The sequence below is a fragment of the Juglans regia genome, chromosome 6 (assembly GCF_001411555.2).
Source record: "Juglans regia cultivar Chandler chromosome 6, Walnut 2.0, whole genome shotgun sequence".
Classification (NCBI taxonomy): Eukaryota; Viridiplantae; Streptophyta; class Magnoliopsida; order Fagales; family Juglandaceae; genus Juglans; species Juglans regia.
In genome coordinates, this window is record NC_049906.1 from 15,974,159 (window position 1) to 15,987,543 (window position 13,385).

The 13,385-nt window shown below is 37.7% G+C and overlaps 1 protein-coding gene across 2 annotated transcripts; it reads right to left on the minus strand.

Moving 5' to 3' along the window:
* Positions 1-850: 850 nt before the first annotated feature.
* Positions 851-5,044, minus strand: LOC108986192 (caffeoylshikimate esterase-like). Of its 2 annotated transcripts, none has more exons than XM_018958726.2 (8): positions 4,641-5,044; positions 4,460-4,489; positions 4,113-4,242; positions 3,841-3,987; positions 3,612-3,703; positions 2,163-2,300; positions 1,485-1,583; positions 851-1,342 (listed from the first exon to the last, which is right to left on the minus strand). In XM_018958726.2, exons 1-8 carry the CDS (start codon positions 4,953-4,955, stop codon positions 1,124-1,126), a joined length of 1,170 nt encoding a protein of 389 aa, XP_018814271.1. In that variant the 5' UTR covers positions 4,956-5,044; the 3' UTR covers positions 851-1,123. The 2 variants fall into 2 exon arrangements, with proteins under 2 accessions (XP_018814271.1, XP_018814270.1); XM_018958725.2 differs by having other exon boundaries at positions 3,612-3,742.
* Positions 5,045-13,385: the final 8,341 nt, after the last annotated feature.

The window sequence follows — 13,385 nt, forward strand, 5'->3', positions numbered from 1 at the left end:
AATAAATACAGTAAAATAAAGGAGAGGAAGACACATAGATTTACGTGGTTCGGCATAATGCCTATGTTCACGAACGTTTGGGGAGGGGAGATCCACTATAATAAGATTGTTTTACAGTCTCTCATAGCCTCCCATTTCTCATTGTACGGTAGGAGTTGAAGATCTATTTGGCGGATGAGATATTCCTGTTGGAGCTCTCGTTGTGAGGTTGAAGAAACTAAAGAAGAAGAAGTTCAAGTTGAAGAAGCCTCTTTCTCTTACAGTCCAATCCCTTTTTATTCCTCGCCTTGGGAGTGGTGAGAGATGACAACTTTATTCCACTCCTCGTTGGCATGCTTAATTTGCTTTTTTTCATTTCTCCTCATTTTCTTCTTTTTGGTCTCTTCCTTCTTTTTCCTCTGACACTCTTTTTTCTTGTTCCCTCTTTATCTCATCTTCATCTATCTTCTTATTTCCCTTCTAGTGAAGCCCCATTTGATGGACTGGGTTTAATTTATTTAGACTTGAGATATTTTATTTCCTTCAATCCTCGTGGGTCTTTGGAGGAAGCGCAAAATGATTGGGTAATTTTTACCCGCCAACAGGTTCTGCAAGTGGGGAGTGGTGGCGGGGGGCTACATAGCTACCCCACTTAGGCAAATATGGGGTTGGGGAGGCTAGCTACCTACCCGTATAAGTCAGATAGCACCCCTACAGACTTTAGGGTATAAACTATTAAGTGATTATATAATCATGGGTTTCAAAACATTTCTCTCGGTATATTTTTTGGTATTGATCCAAACCAAATTTCGTTTGTTGCGCATCTCATGCAAATGGTTTGTACACAGCCACTGTGATTGTGCCGAAGAGATGATGCATGTAAGGTGCTTTATTGAATATGAATGGAGCTACAAGGGGCTTGAGAAGGCTACATATAGTCTCGCCATCGGTCCATTGCTAACCAATAGTGACAAGAGTAACAAAATAGAAAATGTTCCTTCTCTTCCACTTCCCTCTATAGTCTCTCTTCCTTTCTGTGTTTGTCAATGTGTGTGAGCCCAAAGTCTTCCAACAAAAGGATTTGCATGTCGCATGGCAGCGTACAGCAGAAGAAAATAACAATGGATGAACTGGTGCATATTGCCTAGTCAAGGGAACACCTAGAATCAAGCCAAGAAACAATATCGTTAAGGACTCTAAATATTCTGTCATCCGGTTCCCCTTCCAGAATGCAGTGATAACCATCATCATAGAGTTTTAGCGTTTTGTCTTTCGCAGAGGCCTTCTCATAAAGAAACTGGCTTACTAACGGATCTGTCACCTTGTCTGCAGCTCCATGAAGAATCAGCAATGGAGATGAAACCTGCAATTGCTCCAGATTTGTTTAAATATATTCGATACAGAATTAACCCATATGCATAACTGAGGTACTACGGATGGAATAACATCCTCTCCAGGATAATGACAATGATAATGGGCATGGGAAAACACAAAAGGAAACTAACCTTCTCCACTTGTTTCTCAATTTCACTAGTCACTTTCAAAAGTTCCACTGCAGTTTTCAACCGCGTTTGTTCATTATAAGAGATCACATTGTAGGCCGCCTACAGTATAGAAATACAATAGATAAACTAGTAACATCTAAACCAGCAGATACTAGTCAGTAGATACAATGACTGGTTCTTAGAATGGTTTAATTGATTAAAATGCTGGAGTTAAAAGAATGTTGATGGTAATCATAGGCCGTCATCACATAAATCATGCAGGGGCCGAAGTGAAAGATTGATAATTCTTGTTGTATTTATCTAAAGTTATAAAACATCAATTTGTATCCTATGAATTAAAGTTTTCACCTTATTCAATTGACCCTCAACCTAGCTGATTATTTCCATCTCAATTTCCTCTACATCTGGGCTTAAATGCTATTATAATTAACACTATACTTCACTTATCAAAAGTAATAATTAACACTATACTTTAGAGTTAAAGTTAGACATGTAAAAGTTTCGCTTCATCCAACATTGCACTGCTAACAGGTTCATTATCTTTCTGAGATCCATTGGTCAGCATACTTCTGAATGTTTAAGCAGTACTCGAACCATATTGATGTACAACAACAAAGCATTTGCAGATTATGTACTATACACGTGCATTCATATTAAGAGAGTAAATAAAGGGCAAACCATTTTTCTTTTCCTCAATTCTCTGAAGGCTAGCTCAGCTAGATCTTTCTGAGGGAAGAGCTTTGCTTTTGGCATGACCTTAGACATGAGGGTTAACACTTTCAGAACTGGAGCTGGAGGTTTCACGTCCTCTGCAATCTGAGCAGCGACTCAAAGTCAGCAGATTTTTCAGTACGTGAATGACGGTAAATTGGACCAGATTCAAAATTTGGCCATGTAACTTCCTGAACCCCTTTCCCCAAACTTGCAGGCACACAGAGATCACTATCCATCACTCAGTGCAGTATTTGGCCAAAAAATGTGATGTAAAGCACACAAAACAATCTTCTATAATTCCATCAAATGTTTTGTTTTAGTTGGGTAATTGCTGAAGATATACATACACATTCTCAGAATTAATGATGAGTAATTTTCTGGCCGGTTCATTGTCCCTGCTCTAGGAAAATATCTAGAGAACACAAATGTTTAGCATATATATCAGAATATATGCGACATTATAGCGGATTGAGTAGAAAATAATCTTACAGCACAAAGTCTCTCCCACGTCACAATGGGCACACAATTCTGAGCACCATTCTTAATCCAAGGGACAGCTCATCTGCCTAAGGTGGATTATCCATACCCAACTATAACATCTCTAAAACTGCAAAAATCTGGTCACTGATTAAAAAAATTAATCCTGCTCCATAAAGTTCTCCCATGTCAAAATGCAAAGACAATTCAGCATTGCCATTGTTAACCCAAGCGCCAGCCCATCTACCCAAGGCGGAATTTCCATACCTAAGTACCAAACCACTCAGACGACAAAAAAAAGGTCTCTTGGGAGAAAAAAAAAAAACAGCAAACGCAAACACTGAAGTCTTTCTACATTTAACATGCAGAAGGTTAGGAGACCCATATGAACTCAGTCCACCCCAAAGAGAAGTACAGGTAATACCACCACTGTCTACGGACTGGTCTTGAGTCCTAACTTGTTGGCTAGGATAGAGGGCTTTTGAGATGTAGTGTCTACTGTCTCTCCATACCCCAAATGGATAACAATGGTCCTTCTCCCAAAATAACTATCACCTAGCAACCACAACGTGAAAACCTGCAGGAAACATACTCACAGGTTGCTTCTTTTAGGCTTCTGCACATCACTAATTGTTTACCAGATGTTCATAGGCATATATAAACATGGATACTTAATCATTATCTCACAAAACAATGAATCAGCCACCATAAATTTCATTTTCCCCATCAACCAGGTCTGGACATGTGAATTAGGTACAAAACTAGCTGACTAGTTTACAAAATAAAGAATTCCCTCACATTCGAATGAAATAACACTTTACGTATCATAAAAAGTAATTTCATAACGCTCATAGATTTTCTACAATTTCAGAAGTTACTAGCATGGATTTCACTAAACTATTGAACATGAACAGTAAGAAGTAGAGATGGGCTTACTTTGCACATTGGGGCCACAAGAATGACTCCATTCCATCCACGTGGTTCCTTTAGATGAACTTTAAGAGCAACGGCTCCGCCCATGGACTGTCCTAATAGAAAACAGCGCAACCCTCTCAATTCAGGTCTTCCTTTCCAATTGAAACATGATACCCAATCAGGAACACAGTTCTGACAACACAATTCAAGATGACAATATAGATTCTGAGACAAGTTTAGAGTGTCGCACCTTTGATTTTTGAATAGTTTTCTATTACATTATAAGCTAATTCATCAAAGCTTGGGATGTAACCATGCAACCCTTCAGAAAGGCCAAAACCAGGATGGTCCAAAGCATAAACAGCATATCCAGATGCAGCAATATACTTGGCAATACCTGAAATTCAAAACTCACCATTCATCACAATAAATTCACTTTGCACATTTGAGAGTGGATTAAAGGAAAAATGAAATAAAAGGCATGGTGCTATTCCACATTATTATCCGAATGTGATCACAAACCTTCAAAGAAGAATGTGCAAGTATCACCATATCCATGGCAGAAGAACAAAGCGCCTTTGATGCGAACACCAGGCTCTGGCATCCAGCTTTTACAGAAAATTTCCATTCCCCTCGAGTTCCTTTCGTACCACTACAAACCCACAACAAATACTATAACTACAACCTCATTAGGCTTTAAACTGAGCCCCCTTTTAGTTGCCAGGGAAATTGTGAAATCAATAAGAAAACAAGCATTTGAACCTCATATATATTCAGGTCACTTTATTGGATCTTTCTTTCTTTTGTTTTTGGGGTCCAAGTTACTAGAAAATAAGACTTTTTCACAATCTCGGACTAGGATTGCTTACCTCCTCTGTTCTGATCCCAGTAGGAGCCATCTACCCACCAGTCAAAACCAATTGACATTCGCCGGAAAATAGAAAAACGATAGTAGCAACAAAGAATTAGTCAAATAATATAAACATAAAAATCCAAAAAGTACAGAAAGCTCCAAAGATCAAGCCAGGATTGGGATGGAGCCAAACCAACCTTGAACAAGCAATGATCAAGCTGCCGTTGGACCTCCACGAAGGCCAAGCGGACACGTCTTCTAGCGGGAGCGAAATCCAGGTTCTGAAAAGCGATCGCATTCATCTCCTCACTTACGCCTTCCAGTGGTGACCTTATTTTTGCCTTAAGAACAAGGTGAGGCCTTGGAGTTGAAAGTGTGGTCACTAGGTTCGTCTTGAGACGGGGAATAATGGGTAGATATTGCTTTCCGGGAAAGTAGATCGGAGAGGTGGATTTTCCGGGAATAAGATAGAGTTCCGGGGGTCGGAATCTCAGCGTGAGAGAGAGGTCCATCGCAATGGACAGCAAACCGCAGTTGGAAAGCAGTCAACTCGAAAGCGCACAAATACAAATCTAGTGTTCCATTTGCTACCTTGGACCCTTCTTCCGACGTAGCAGTGTCTCGAACGTACATAAGCAGCACGTGTTTTGAATGTCTTCAGGGTGTGTACGGTTGTTAAAATCAATTTTAAGGTTTCGTTTGGATCTCAAACTCATCTCAACTTATCATTATAATTTTTTTAAATTTTAATATAAAATATAATAAATAATTTAATTTTTTTAAATTTTAAAATAATAATAATATTAAAAAATAATATTCTAACAATATTTTATCATCTCAACTCAACTCAACTCAACTCACTTTAACATCCAAACACAACCTAACTTATCTCTATCTAATCAATGGAACTTATTATTTTTTAATTTATAAAATAGTTAAATTAATTTCAACCTATTTCATAAATTTAAATACATATATCAATTTATTTACATTTAAATATATCTCAATAAAATACAAAATATTATTATTCACATTTTAACTCAGATTATCTGAGATTACCTCGACATCCAAATACAGATTTAATCTTTTCAGTTTTTAGGTGAAAGAAACCCATACATGGGTATTGGTATTGGGTAGGGATGATGATAAAAAATATGAAAATTTGACTTTGAATTTGATTTTGTACCGATTTCGTTTTAATGGAATCGGAGTTGGAACCAAAGTCGGAATCAGAGATGTCGCCAAATCGACTTTAACTCCGATCCAATCCGACTCCAACTTTGCCCTCCTAATCCGATATTGCACATATGTTATGAAAATATGTATTTATCTATATATTGATCGTATATACTAGTATAGTTATATAATTAGGACTTACATAGTTAAATTCAATAATATATTAGTATGAGTTAATTATTATATCCTTATACTATAATATAAATAGACTAATAATATTTTAGTATATGTAAACAACATAGTATTACTACCATATATAATCAATTATATAAATAAGTTAGACACTAGTATTGAATAAATTAATAATGTATAATATTAATTTCTTTTACTGGAATCGGGTGTCCAAGAACAACGTCTCGACTAATCCAAGAAGGTCCTCGATAAGGAATTTTGAGCAAGTGCACATTGAAAAATTAAAGAAAAAAATCCTCAAATTCGATGGTCTCTAGAGATTGTTTATTAAAATATAATAAATTGCAAATAGACACTAGAAATAAGTCTAATATAAATAAGTTAGACACTTATATAGAAATAAGTCTAATATAATAAATTAATAATACATAATACTATAGTATAATAACATGTAATTAGACACTAAAAATAATATGTAATATTATGGTATGATATGGCATACAAGGTAGTAACTGGATTTTAAACGTTTGGTTTTTTTACTTTGTTTTGGGCTCCTATTATATCTATTGTTAATTTTTTTTATAATTAAATATTTACTATAAATACTGATGTGGAAAGACCATTAATAGGGACATCTTGTTCAAAGAATTTTGGTTATGTTTTGAGTAAACTTTTTTTTTTCCTTAAAAGAACGGTACCCCAATTTTATTAATGACCCTCACTTATGGCAGAGGAATATTGTGGTAACTGGCAGAACACTAGGGATTTACAAATAATCAGTAAAAAAACCATCTCAAGAATCAAAAGACAAACAATAATAAATCCACCTATACATTAAACTACATAAAATAAAACCATGGAAACAAAACCAAACAAAAACTACATAAACGACAAAATAAAATTAGCAAAGCAAAATATAAATTAACACCTCATAGAGGGCAAACCAATTTTATCTAAGTGAAGAATTCCACACAGTTGCCTATGAATCCCATCCATACCCAAATATGTACGTGTAATGCTAGCCTCTTCCTGTTGTGCTAAAAAATCTGCTACTTTATTTCCTTCACTAAATTGGTGTTTAATAGAGAAATTGAGACTTTGTAACTTTGAAAGAAGTTCCTCCCAAAAGTCCCATAAATACCACATATTGCACACACTAGATTTTAACCAATTCACTACAACCTATGAATCACTTTCAATTTCCACAAAACTATATCCTCCCTCTTTACATGCAGCCACCCCACAAATAAGAGCTCTCAGCTCCACTTCGTTGTTAGCACCATGGCCAAACTTAGCCAAAAACGCAAATTGAGTCTCTCCTCTACTATACCTAATCACCCCCACCTCCACCACACTGACCTGGATTGTCCTTAGAACTTTCATTGACATTTAACTTCACCCACCCGGATGGAGGTTTACACCATGTGACCACCAAGGATGACTTATGTATCATAGGCTAAATTAAAATGTCCAATGACCTATGGATCATTTTATCTCCTTCTGGGCATGAGCTAGTCGAAGTAATCAGTATCGATAATCGCTGACACCAATAGCGAACTGCAAACCAAATCTCCCTTGCCGTCATATATTTCCCCTCCATTTTTGCCTTACACCGTCTTCCCCATAATTTTCAAGTAATAATGATAGGGAGAAGACCAATGAGACAACCTTTTTGTGACGAACGTTTTGCACAAGAGAACCAAAGGCTGACTCTTGCCCACCATGAATTCACCATCATATTCGGAATTCCCACTGCAACTGCTGCCATTTCCCATACCTTACGTGCAATATCACCCAAATTCAGGATGTGATCAAGGGATTCCTCATGTCCTAATATACAACGATCACACTTTGACACAAGTAATATACCAAGTCTCTGAACTCTGTCATCAACCGGTAAACAATCCAACTTAGCCTTCCACATACACACATATATCTTCTTTGGTAGAATTTGGTGCCATACCCAGTTCTCCCATGATACTACCTCTCCTTTTTCATGGATGCAATCTCATGCACTAGCCACTGTGAATAAACCAAAGTCATTAGGCTTCCATTTATATATATACACATATATATATATATATATATATATATATCAATCAAGTCCCACAATATTAGGTCTAACCCTGCTCTTCACTTCCTCTGCCAATGATGTGCCAACAAGAGCAACTAACAAATCCTCATTTCGGCCTTCTACGCACCAACAATCACGAAGACTCAGCATAGGTTGTAGCACATTCAAAGATTGATTGCATAAAGGACCAGTCAACAACTGGCTATCAAACCAAAATGATACAGCACCTTGCTTCACCTTCACCCAACTATTATCCAAGACCTTTGTAGCAACCTCCAACAAGGCTCTCCAAAATCGTGATCCTCGATATGGAGCCTGCCTGAGGTGATCATTTTAAGGTATTTTGCACGAAAAAAATTTGACCACATCGAGTTCTCAGTTAACATTTTTGAAGCCATCTTCATGTGAAGGGAACTCTATATCTCCTCAAAATTCCTCAACCCCAAACCACCCTCCATTGTAGGTTTGCACAGCTTATTCCAACTCTTCCATTTCATCTTTGATTTACCATCTTTCTCCCCCCAAAAAAAGGCAGAAAGAATAGTATTCAGTTTATGCAATGTAACTTTTAGAATCTTCAAGACAACTAGTAGATGTGTAGCCATACAAGATAGAACATGTCGTATTAACGTTAATCTTCCCCATTGCGACAACAATTTAAATTTCTAGCCAGCAACTTTATTTCTTATTTTCACCACCAAAGGCTCTATATCCCGAACTTTAAGCCTCCTTGAGACAAGAGGCACTCCCAAGTAAGTTGTAGGAAATTTTCCCTGAGAAAATCCTATCAATCTAAGAAGCTCTTGTTGCCTTCCAACCGCAATCTTAAAAGATAAAAATAAAGCAGATTTATCACTATTAATCACCTGGCCCGACTACTTCTCATAAATGCTCAATGTTTGCATCAAACTTCTCATAGTCCTTTTAGATACATAAGCAAAAATTAACAAATCATCCGTATAAAGAAGATGAGAAATCATAGGTGCACCCCGAGGATGAGAAAAGCTCCTAATCCGACCATGTTGAAACCTATCTTGAAGAAGTCTTGTGAGAATCTCAACCATCACAATAAACAAGTAGGGTGATAAAGAATCACCTTGACGCAATCCCTTAATCATTCGAATGAAACCCTTATACATACCATTAAGCATGATAGAAAACCAAGGAGATTTAATACATCCAATCACCAGATTACAAACCGCAACAGAAAACCCAAAACCTTCAAGCACTTGAAGAAGAAACTCCCAATCCACCCGATCATATGCCTTTGCCATATCAATTTTGACCATTACATTACCTCCCATAATGTTCTTATTAATACTTTGTACCATTTCCTGCACAAGAGTAATATTGTTAAAAATGCTCCTACCAGGAATAAAAGTCCTTTAAGATAATATGAGGAAGAAATCTTGTCAACTGTTGCACCAGAATTTTAGAAAAGATTTTATACACCACTGAGCAAAAGTTGATGGGCCTGAATTTATCAAAACTTTTTGGGTCCTTCACTTTAGGAATGAGAACAATATATGAAGCATTATAAAAGCGAGGCAAAGAGGCTCCACTAAAGAATTCAACTGCTGTCTCCACTAAGTCACCTTTTATCAAATCCCAGCATGAAGAATAAAAAGCAAATATGAATCCATCAGGACCCGGACTACTTTGATGAGGTATCGACAACAAGGCATCTTTCACCTATTCCTCAGAAGGAGCCTTACAAATAAACTCATTCTCTTCACTAGATATAATAGGAGAAATCAAATTACTCAAGTCCGCAATCTCACTTCTACCTAAAGCCATGAGGAAGTTCTCAAAATAGTGCACTGCCTCTTCATGTACATCTTCTGGAGTGTCCAACACCGAACCATCTAGGAGAGTCATAGAGGAAATAGCAGCATTCTTCCTTCTCTGATTAACTACTGCATGAAAAAACTTAGAGTTGTTATCCCCGTTCCGCCAGCCATTTTTTCTTCACTTGTTGAGCCATCCTTATTTCCTCTCTCTTTTCCCAACTCTCGAGCTCCAGCTTTGTCGCAAAATAGTCATCCTCTACGTCAGAATTGGGCCCTGTTTGTAGTTGAAACTCCAAGTATATTTTAACGCTCTTCCAACTCTTTGATACGATGATCCACCCTACCAAAGGTATTAATGTTCCAAGCTCTCAAAGCCAATCTCGTCTTCTTTAACTTAGCTGCAAGCGTCCATAGACCCGAGCCAACCTCAAGAGCATTCCACACTTCAGCCACACAAGCTTTAAAAGAAGCATGAGAGCACCGCATATTTTGGAATTTAAAAGGAGAAGGACCATACCTATTAAACACCCTGTCCAACCTTAGAAGCATAGGACTATGATCCAATGACTTCCTTGAAAAATATTCAACATGAGCATTAGGAAAAGAGCCATGAAATCCATATTTTGAACTGCCCCATCCAATCTGGCCCAAATCCTAGTAGAACCCAAATGGCCGTTGCACCATGAAACACGACTCCAATGATAACTCACCTCCATAAGTCCACAATTGTCTAAACAATTGTTAAACTCCTCCATGGCAACAAGAGGCCGAGAATGGCCTATTCTCTCTCCATCCTCCTTGATGATATTGAAATCCCCTATCACCAACCAAGGAAAGTTTCCCTGGTTAATGTCTTCAAGATTCTTCCATAACACCCTACGTTCCACTTGCATACATTTAGCATACATAAAGGAAATTAAGACTTTCTTTTGATCCAAACCAACCCAACCGGTAACCAATTGATTTGAAGAAAACACCCCTTCAAATGAAAGCGGATCCCTCCAAAGAAGCCAAATTTTTCCACCCATAGTGTCACTAGAACAAAACCTAGGTAAACCTAAAAAAGAAACCAAACTTGGAAGCATTCTATCCTCTGCACAACAAATCAATATTATTCTTCTTGATCAACCGACATAACCTCATCTTGGAACTACGAATCCCCCTAACATTCCAAACTAAAAGAGAGCACATCACAAATTCAGTTTTGTAGAGCGGGTTTGCACCAGATGGGAATGTCTCACAGAATTACTCAATGGTTCCTTTTCCTTGGCCACAGAAACTTGCCGTTCATTATCCAACCCATACACTTGTTCCTTCGAAAAATTAATCAAAATACCCTCCTCCTCTCGATTCAAAAGCACCTCACAAACATACAGTAAAGTTTCTTTAGGAACTCTAGGAACAGAAGGAAGTCTACTCTCAAGTTAAAAAATGGATGCAACCGCATCCACTTTGTAACACTCGGACCCAAATTGGTATAGTTGGACTTTAGATTTTTTTAGATTTTTATTTACTTTTATTGGAGCTTGATATTTTAAGTTTTTATTTTATGGACTTGAGTAGTGATTTTTTTTTTTTTGCACACTTTTATTTATTTGTTTATTTTTTTCCGCATGTATCATTTTTTTTTTTTGTTTTATTTCTCTTTTGGTCTTTATCTCTTATTTTCCCGTAAGTTTGTTTTTCTCGTGCACGTCGTGCATGCTCACGCAACTCATCTTCATCCGCTCACACGTCTCCTCCTCTAGGGTTTTCTTTTCTTGTTCCTCCACTTATACATATTTATATATGTACGTATTCGAAGAATGCTTCCGCCGCTGCCCTCCTACGCGAAACCTTAGCCCAGTATATATTTTTTTTCCTCCTCTTTGCAAACAGCGCTCGCCCTCTAGCTCGTTCACCACCCTGCCATGCCCAACCTTTGGTTCATGCACACAGCCATGCTTACCACCAGGTTATAGCCACTGCCCGAGCCCCACGAGAAACCGCACAACCACCACCGAAGGGTAGTCTCACTGCCAAACTCTTCCACAACACGATCCAGTCGCTGCCACCAGTGTCTTTCCTGTAGCAGCAACCCACGAATCAGACTCAACATTGCCGTCGCGTCCCACCCTAAGCCATCGTTCAAGCCATTGAAGAAACCTCTGTTTTTGTCTTCAAAAACAGAGCATTTTTTTTCCTTTTCTGTTTGCTGCTTTTCAACGCAAACCAGTCGAGCACCGCCAGCAGCAGTAGTGTACGCCAAGGAATAAGTCTCCACAGTCGAAAGTCGTCCAGTTGTCACCTAGCACCACCTTTCACCGCCGACGCTGCATGATACGTAAACCCCCCTCTCCCTATCTCTCAGTTTACTCCCTCTCTCCCTCACGGTTGCTCTCTCTTTGTCATTACTTAGCTCTGCTTATCACACTACCGAAACCAGCCAGCCAACCTCAAATTGCTGGCTAAATACTCTTCATCAGCCCTGTTCAGCCGTGCGTTCTTCATCAGCACGCCACCCAACTGCCAGCATTTTCCACCGAAGCCACTCAGCTCCGATCGGATCCCTGGTGTAGCCTCCTTCCTCGGTGAGCCTTGTCACTGCCTCTTTTCACACTTGAAAACTATTTCCGGTTTTAGTGAGCGTCCGTTGCATGCATTTGTGGTTTCAGAAATTTGTTGCCCTGCATTTTGAGGTGTTTTGATCTTTACGTAAGGTTAGGGAAACTTAGATGTAGGATATTACGATTTTACCCCTTGAATTACAAGCCAAGGCTTTAGGTGGTCTGAGTTTATATTTTTCGGTTGGGTTGGGTTGACTTTTACGAAGGGTTTTATGATGGCAGATAAGTCTTTTATTATGTTAGTAAAAAATGTTTCTTAAATGCTTTAAATTGTTATTTCTTTCAAAGGAATAATCGGTAATGTTGTATTTTTACAATGACTTAGTTTATTATATGATCGCTGTGTAATTTAAAATATTTTTTGGTGTAATTATATTAGCTAGTATTAGATTTTATAATTACACGTCAATAGTAAATAAGTTAGACTTTTAAATATTTTTAGCCGAAGTTATTAAATGGACATTGCCAATTTTAGGAAGGGATGTTATATTTTGGGCTTTTGAGGGTTTTATGGAATTAAATAGGTTATTTTATAAGTTTAGGCTTAAATACCGAAATACGTGATTGATTGAAAATTTACGGGAATTACTTGATTATTTGATAGGTGACGATTGTTAATTATCGACATTTTGAGGAAATTTCTGAAAAGCTAAGAAGTCCAGGTAAGCGGAGTTCCTATGCTAGACTTTACATTAAATAAAATGATGTCCTTTTTGGGAAATGTGCATGTTCTATTATGAAAAGAAATTTGAAAACAACCTCAGATATTTGTTCTGCATTACTCATGAGATTTTGTTTAAGAAGAACGTATTTTCTGTCATGACTGGTGTAGACATGAACTTATTTTTGACATTCTGTTTTTGAACTTTGAAAAATAGAGCGAATATTAAATTTTATGCATAAATTATGTTGTGATACGATTTTGTTCAGTACTCTGTTTGGATAAGATGTGATGTTTGAAAACTTTTGGCATGACTCTCTGATTCTGAATTTGATTCTGTTTCCGCTCTGTTCAGTTACGGTCCAACCACGGGTTACAATAGTGGATACGGCCCAACCACGGGAAATAATAGTGGATACGGCCCAACCACGGGTTATAATAGT